Source organism: Arachis ipaensis, chromosome B10 (assembly GCF_000816755.2).
Source record: "Arachis ipaensis cultivar K30076 chromosome B10, Araip1.1, whole genome shotgun sequence".
Lineage (NCBI taxonomy): Eukaryota > Viridiplantae > Streptophyta > Magnoliopsida > Fabales > Fabaceae > Arachis > Arachis ipaensis.
Window position 1 is genome coordinate 58,560,301 of NC_029794.2, and position 8,610 is coordinate 58,568,910.

General features: G+C 38.8%; 1 protein-coding gene across 1 annotated transcript; it reads left to right on the plus strand.

Moving 5' to 3' along the window:
- LOC107620651 lies at positions 3,545-4,543 on the plus strand. The gene is made up of 2 exons (XM_016322783.1): positions 3,545-3,759; positions 4,063-4,543. Exons 1-2 carry the CDS (start codon positions 3,545-3,547, stop codon positions 4,541-4,543), a joined length of 696 nt encoding a protein of 231 aa, XP_016178269.1.

Below are 8,610 nucleotides of genomic sequence, written 5' to 3' on the forward strand. Positions count from 1 at the left end.
AAAGCTGCAAGAATCTATGGATCAACTCAAGGAAGAGCAGCAGAATCAGAATAGCATGCTCTGCAAACTACTCAGAGAACAAGAGAAGCAAGGGCGTGAGCTACAGGAACTAAAGCACCAGAAGCTATCCCTTGAAGAGTTGGATGTCCCACAAATTGAAGGAGCACCTACCCCTCAAAATCAAGGTTGTTGAGTCGTAACTCTGTGATAACTTTTATTATTAGAAACCTATTTTAAGAATCACATAAGCATTAGTATTAGAGTCATTTATCTTTATGTCTTTAATTTCTTCTTTTTTTATTATTATTATTTGTCTGCTTTTATGTTTATTTTATGTCTTATTTTTATCCCATGATTAATAAAGTTTAGAGTCTATGTCTTAAAGCTATGAATGTCCTATGAATCCTTCACCTTTCTTAAATGAAAGTGTTTTTAATTGCAAAAGAACAAGAAGTATATGGATTTCAAAATTTATCTTGAAATTAGTTTAATTATTTTGATGTGGTGGCAATACTTTTTGTTTTCTGAATGAATGCTTGAACAGTACATATTTTTTATAGTGGAGTTTATGAATGTTAAAAATTGTTGGCTCTTGAAAGAATAATGAAAAAGGAGACATGTTATTGATAATCTGAAAAATCATAAAATTGATTCTTGAAGCAAGAAAAAGCAGTGAAAAAAAAAGAAGAGAAAAAGCAAGCAGGAAAAGCCAGTAACCCTTTAAACTAAAAGGCAAGGGTAAAAAGGATCCAAGGCTTTGAGCATTAATGGATAGAAGGGCCCAAAGGAGTAAAATCCTAGCCTAAGCGGCTAAATCAAGCTATCCCTAACCATGTGCTTATGGCGTGAAGGTGTCAAGTGAAAAGCTTGAGTCTGAGCGGTTAAAGTCGTGGTCCAAAGCAAAAAGAGTGTGCTTAAGAGCTCTGGGTACCCCTAACTGGGGACTCTAGCAAAGCTGAGTCACAATCTGAAAAGGTTCACCCAGTTATGTGTCTGTGGCATTTATGTATCCGGTGATAATACTGGAAAACAAAATGCTTAGGGTCACAGCCAAGACTCATAAAGTAGCTGTGTTCAAGAATCAACATACTGAACTAGGAGAATCAATAACACTATCTGAATTCTAAGTTCCTATGGATGCCAACCATTCTGAACTTCACAGGATAAAGTGAGATGCCAAAACTGTTCAGAAGCAAAAAGCCACTAGTCCCGCTCATCTAATTAAGATTAATCTTCATTGATGTTTTTGGAATTTATTGTATATTCTCTTCTTTTTATCCTATTTTTTTTAGTTTCTTGGGGACAAGCAACAATTTAAGTTTGGTGTTGTGATGAGCGGATAATTTATACCCTTTTTGGCATTATTTTTAGGTAGTTTTTAGTATATTTTAGTTACTTTTTATTATATTTTTATTAGTTTTTATTCAAAATTTACATTTCTAGGCTTTACTATGAGTTTGTGTGTTTTTCTGTAATTTCAGGTAATTTCTGGCTGAAATTGAGGAACCTGAGCAAAAATCTGATTCAGAGGCTGAAAAAGGACTGCAGATGCTGTTGGATTCTGACCCTCCTGCACTCAAAATGGATTTTCTGGAGCTACAGAAACCCAATCGGTACACTCTCAATTGTGTTAGAAAGTAGACATCTTGGTCTTTCCAGCAATATATAATGGTTCATACTTTTTCCGAGATTTGATTGCCCAAACCGGAGTCCAAAGTCAGCCTAAAACTTTCTGGCATAAAACGCCAGAACTGGCAACTTTTTCGGCGTTAAACGCCCATTCTGGCACCTAGGGTGGCGTTTAGCGCCAACTTTGGGCATATGAACATGAAAGCTTGAAAGCTCAGCCCAGGCACACACCAAGTGGGTCCCAGAAGTGGAATTCTGCACTATCTGCACTTAGTTACTCATTTTCTGTAAACCTAAGTTACTAGTTTAGTATAAAAACTATTTTGAGAGATTCATTTGAAAACTTATGACATTTTTAAACTTCATATTGTACCTTTGACGGCATGAGTCTCTAAACCCCATAGGTGGGGGTGAGGAGCTCTGCTGTGTTTCAATGGATTAATGCAATTACTACTGTTTTCTATTCAATTACGCTTGATTCTATTCTAAGATACTCACTCGTACTTCAATATGGAGAATATGATGATCCGTGACACTCATCATTATCCTCAACCCTATGATCGCATGCCTGACAACCACTCCGTTCTATCTGAGCTCAACGTAGTCATTGGGCGACAGCTTGAGTACGTATCTCTTGGGTTTCTAATCCACAGACCGAGTCCGGAGGTTAGAACCTTCGTGGTATAGGCTAGAATCAATGGCAGCATTCCTGGGATCCAAAAAGTCTAAACCTTGTCTGTGGTATTCCGAGTAGGATCTGGAAGGGGATGACTGTGACGAGCTTCAAACTCGCGAATGTTGGGCGCAGTGACAGTGTGCAAAAGGATAATGGTCCTATTCCGACGATAGTGAGAACCGACAGATGATTAGCCGTGTGGTGACAACGCTTGGTATTTTTCATCCGAGAGGATCATACAGCCTGCTATGGAAGGAGGCCATGCGTGTTTGGAGAAGAAGACAGTGGGAAAGCAGAGATTCAGATGACAAAGCATCTTTGGAACCTCAGCATGTTCCCTATTACTGAATCACAATTACTGTTTATTTCATGTTATTTATTTTCATAAATATAACCACTATTATCATTAATCTCCTAACTAAGATTTACAAAATAACCATAGCTTGCTTCAAGCTGACAATCTCCGTGGGATCGACCCTTACTCACGTAAGGTATTATTTGGACGACCCAGTGCACTTGCTGGTTAGTTGTGCGAAGTTGTGAAAAGTGAAATCCTAATTTCGTGTACCACAGCTCCAACAACAAATTGAAACAATGTCAAAGAGAATGGATGGATTGCAACTTGCAGCAGTGAGCACAACCAACCAACCATCAGTGGTTTGGGGACAGCAAGAGGAAAATTATGAGGAGCAGCAGCCTAAACAAGTGCAATACATGCATAATTAGAGTTCTGGATCAAATGACTTCCATGGAGACACTTATAATTCATCCTCGAGAAACCACCCCAATCTGAAATGGGGAGAGAACCAAAACCATCAACCTTGGCAAAGAAATTCAAACCAAAGCAATTCAAGAAACACAAACCATCAAAACACTAACCAAAATCCATACAGAATACCACAAAACATCCAACCCAATGCAACTACTATCCACCCAACAACTCATCCACTAACCAAAATAACTATCATTCATCCTCCACATCCCATAATCAACCACAACCACCTCAGGAATCTCAAAGGATCTCCAACTTAGAGATATTGATGGAGAAGATGATGAAGCACCAAGAATTGTCCAGCAAAAACCATGAAGCCTCATTGAGAAACTTAGAAATACAGATTGGCCAGTTGTCTAAGCAAGTAGTGGCTGAGAGGCCAACCAATGCATTTCCAAGTGACACCATTCCTAACCCCAAGGAAGAATGTAAAGCCATTCAACTAAGGAGTGGAAGAACTTTGGTAAATGACAAGATGCCAGTTGAAAAAGAAGCCAATAGAGGATGACAAGGCCAGCAGCAGCAAAGAGCCAGTGATAATTGAAGAAAAGAACCAAGAGAAGCTCAAGGAGAAAGAGGAGTCACAAGCTTCAAAGAAAGGAAAGGAAGTTATGGAGGAACAGTCACAAGAACAGAGGACAATGGTGAAGACATATACTCCTTCCATTCCATATCCTCAAAGGTTTAACAAAGAGCTAAGAGACCAACAGTTTCCTAAGTTCCTGGAAGTGTTTAAGAAGCTGGAGATCAACATCCCACTTGCTGAAGCTCTAGAACAAATGCCTTTATATGCAAAATTCCTCAAAGAGCTCATCAACAAGAAAAGGAGTTGGAATGAGAGAGAGACAGTGATCCTGACACAGGAATGTAGTGCATTGGTCTAAGAAGGCATTCCACCAAAGCTCAAAGACCCTGGGAGTTTCTACTTACCTTGTACCATTGGTAACACAGCCATTGACAAAGCACTCTGTGATTTGGGCTCTAGTATCAACCTCATGCCTCTATCTATGATGAGGAGGCTGTCTATAGAAGAAGTGAAGTCTACACAGATGTCATTGGAGCTAGTGGATAGATATCTGGTAATCCCTGAGGGAGTGATTGAAAATCTCCTGGTCAGAGTGGGAAAATTCATCTTTCCTGCAAATTTTGTAATCCTAGACTTAGGAGAAGAGGAGAATAACTCTCTGATATTAGGAAGACCTTTCCTGGCCACAACAAGGGCCATTATTGATGTAGAACAAGGAGAATTGACTCTGAGGGTAAATGACGAGAAGATAACTTTGAATGTCTTCCAAGAAGCACATCATACTGTTAAGGAGAAAAGCTGCATGATGATTGAAGAAGAAGATTTACAGTGGAAGGATAAACCCAATGAAGAGCTCATCAGCTCATCTGCAAAGCAAGGGATGAAGAGTGGAGAAGAAAAAGAGGGCAAAGAACATGTAAAGGCTGAAGAGAGAAGGTAGGAAGGGGCTGAAGAATTGATTGTTGAGAAGGAAGTCCCTGACATAAAACATGCTGCAAAGGAAAAGGGACAAGTGAAGAAAGGAAAGAGGAGTAAGAAAAGAGGTCCAAAAGGGTAGAAGAACAAAAACATACCAACTTAAGGATTCTCAAAAGGGGACAGAGTGAGATTGATATACCAGCAGTTGGAGAAAAATTCACAAACTGATGATTACTACACCATCAACAGGATACTCTCACTGGAGCATGTGGAGATTAACCATCAACGTACAAGCAGAAAGCTCATTGTGAGAGGGGACAAATTGAGGCACCACAATCATCAACCACTCTAATAAGGGACCAATGTCAAGATAATGACAATAAAAGAGCGCTCCATGGGAGGCAACCCATGATTTTATATTCTTATTTTTTATTTCAATAATTACTGGTTTTTCTAGCATAAGTTTGAGCTATCATGAGTGGATTTAAGAATTGCACATATCATTTTAGAGCATATGCTTGACTCCTAAGTTTGGTGTGCCTAAAGGCACTTTAAAATAGCTTGTCAAGCATGATTGATCATAAAACCATTCTAGGATATATACTCATTCTTTCTATTTAAGTATATAGCCAAACCTTAAGTTTGGTGTCTGTGTATGCTGGGAATTGCAAGAGAATCATTTTTTTTTTACTCAAAGGCTCAAATTCATGAATAGAGAAACCATACATTGCATCATTTTATGAGTTTATGGTAGCATGATAGCAAATAAAAGTGTTCCTTATAATAAATATATTAATTATGATAGATATTTGTTATATTTCATATAAATCACTTAGAAGAAAACAAGTTTGGTGTTTACCAAAATCTTGTTTAATTTCTAAGTGGCATGGTTGATTATTCACACGTAAGGATACATAGCAACTTTTTCTTTTTATATATATGTAGTGCACCATCACCGTTTTGAAATCCAAAGTTTAAGCTTATTATGCTTTAATTCACTTGGATAGGTACAAGGGAGATTGAGAAGAAAACAAAAGGGGGCATGCACCGTTGTCACAAGATCAAAAGAGAGTCACATGTGCCTAGGGAAGTGTGCTCTCTTGAAAAACAAAATCTGCATAGCTTTGCACCTTGGAGGCCGAACTACATGCAACCAATGGAGGAGCAATCCTTGTCTTCACTCATCTTCACATGAAGGCCGTTCATCTCATGGATCTACAACAATATTTTGCTCAATCCTCACCTTTCATTGCCAAAGAACTGAGCCAAAGTCCCCTTACAACAATCCCTCCATGTCTATAAATTTGCAGCAACATTCTTTAAGCCACACACCTTGCTTCCTTCGTATAAAGCCTCCAACCTCTTGCTTTGTTTCACACCTTGGCTACAAAGTGGTAGTAACTCTTCTTAAGCTCACATAACCATTATTCTCTTCATATATTCATCCCACACACTTTTGCTTTCTTCGTGTGAATCCCCACAAGACCTACATTATTCTTCCCTCACCCAAAGACACCACACAACACCTCACCTTCCATTTCCTCCCTCACAACTGTGCCTTAACCGAAGCCTATGTTCTCTTCTTATTTCTTTCCTTCTTAATATATGGCTTCCTCAAGTTCTAGAAGGAGGAAAGGAAAGGAACCAATAGTGGCCAAACCACTAACCTATGATACCAAGAGGTTTAAGTCTCCATTTCATGAATCAAGGTATTATAGGCTAGTGGAAGCAAAGAAAGTTATTCCAGAGATAGGGTTCAGGCTGAAAGATGGGGAATGTCCCATCATGAGAAGGATAGAGGCAGAAAAGAGATGAAAACTTCTTTGTGAGCCTCTCACAGATATCAGTGCAATCATGATAAGAGAATTTTATGCAAATGAGGGCAAGCAAAAACAACCCTCCTTATAAGAGTTATGTTAGGGGGTTGAGGTAGATTTTAGCCCACCATCTATTATGAGAGTTCTACAGATAAGGGTGATATCATATGGAGAACCCAGTTTTGAGAAAAGATTGCAGGGTGAGAATGACCCTGATGAGATATTAAATGGGTTATGTCTTGAAGGCAAGGATTGGGAAAGGGACTCAGAGGGAGCTCCAAGCCATTTGAGAAGAATAGATCTCATACTAGAAGCCAAGGGTTGGTATGAGATTGTGAGAAGATCCATCCTCCCTACTGCAAATACATCTGAGGTCACCTTCACGAGAGCAATTCTGACCTATTGCATACTTAGGGGAGGAGAAGTCAATGTCCCACAACTCATTGCGGATAGTATTCAAGAAATAGCTGAGGATACTGGTAAGAGTAGACTTGGTCACCCAAGCACTATTCTGAGGCTGCACAAAAGAGCTGGAGTACTCTTTGAGGATGAAAATACTGAGAAGGTAAAAGGAAGCAGAGGGATCACCAAGCAAAGCATGGAGGGTGTCACTGATGACACTGATAATCAGCAAGAGAGGAAAGCTCGAGGAAGAGGGAGAAGACCACAAGCTGAGGGAGAACAAGCTCCTGGTGCAATGGATCTGAGCCAAATGCAAAGAGCCATTGAAGAAATGTCTCAACAACACATGAGAGCACAGGAGCAATATTTGAGGCAACAAGAGCTATACTTGCAACAACAAGAGTAGCATTTGAAGGATCGTGAGCAACAACTGCAGTGGCAGCAACAAATGATGGAGAAGCAAGAAAACTTCCAACTTCAGATGTTAGATCAACAGAGGGAATTGAAAGAACTTAGAAGATTGATGGTTTAGAAGTTATAGTAAACTCTCGTTGTAAGTATAGTTACTAAACCAAGCAATCAACCTTTCTTACAAATGTTTTGGTTGTCACAAGTAACAAACCCCTAAATAAATTGATAACCGAAGTATTCAAACCTCGGGTCGTCTTCTCAAGGAACTGCAGGGAAGTATGTTCTTATTATTGGTTATGGAGGTTGTAAATTGGGGTTTTGAGAATGAGGAGCGAATGGTTTAATTAGCAATTAAAGTAAATCAAGAACAAGTAAATTAAATGGCAAGTAAAATAAATAGACGACTGTAAATAAACTTTTGGCAAGGTATGAGAGATTAGAGGTCCTATCCAAGCTATCCTTATCAATGATGATGAAAATTGAATCTTAATTCCACTTTGTTAACCTTTACTAAGACAAAGGAAGGTCAAGGGATTAATTGGTTTGATCTTCGAATCCTATTTATTTCCTAAGAAAAGATTGGGATTATTGAAGTTCAATTTAATTAACAAAGATAACAATTATCAATCATGTTTGAGTTTGATAACTCCTGAGTTACTGATTTCTTAACCAAGACCAAAAGGAGAAAAGTAAATCTACTGGAATAAAAATGTCTTCAGATGGGAATAACAATAATGTAAATAAAAGAAAGTAATAATAAATTGAAATACCTCAATTAACATTAATTCAAAGAGTAATCTGTAACATAGAAGAATTCATAAATAAAATTGGGAAAATAATAAAAAGGAATATTGAACCTGATAAAAAGAGATAATCCTGAAAGCGCATAAAATCCTAAATCTAAATCCTAATCCTAAAGAGAGAGGAGAGAATCTCCCTCTCAAAACTAAATCTAAATCATGGAAAAACTAACTACTTGGAGACTCTCCTTGAATGGATGCATTCCCCCACTTCATAACCTCTGGTCTATGCCTTCTGGACTTGGATTTGGGCCAGAAAGGGCTTCAGAATTTGCTATGAGCGTTTTCTGCAATTTCTGGTGCGTGGCCTCTGTCACGCGTCCGCGTGGGTCACGCGATCGCGTCATTCAGAGTTTTCCTTGTCACGCGGTCGCGTCAGTCATGCAGCCGCGTCAATGCCTTTTCGCGCTGGCATGCGGCCGCGTCGCCCATGCGATCGCGTGGCTGCCAGTTTCTTCAAAAACTCTGTTTTGTGCTTTCTTTCCATTTTTGTATGTTTCCTTTCCATCCTTTAAGTCATTCCTGCCTTAGAAGATCTGAAACTACTCAATACACGAATCACGGCATCGAATGGAAATAAAGGGTAGTCAAAATAATTATTTTTAAGCATAGGAAACATGTTTTTCACATACATCACATAATAAGGAAGGGAAAGTAAA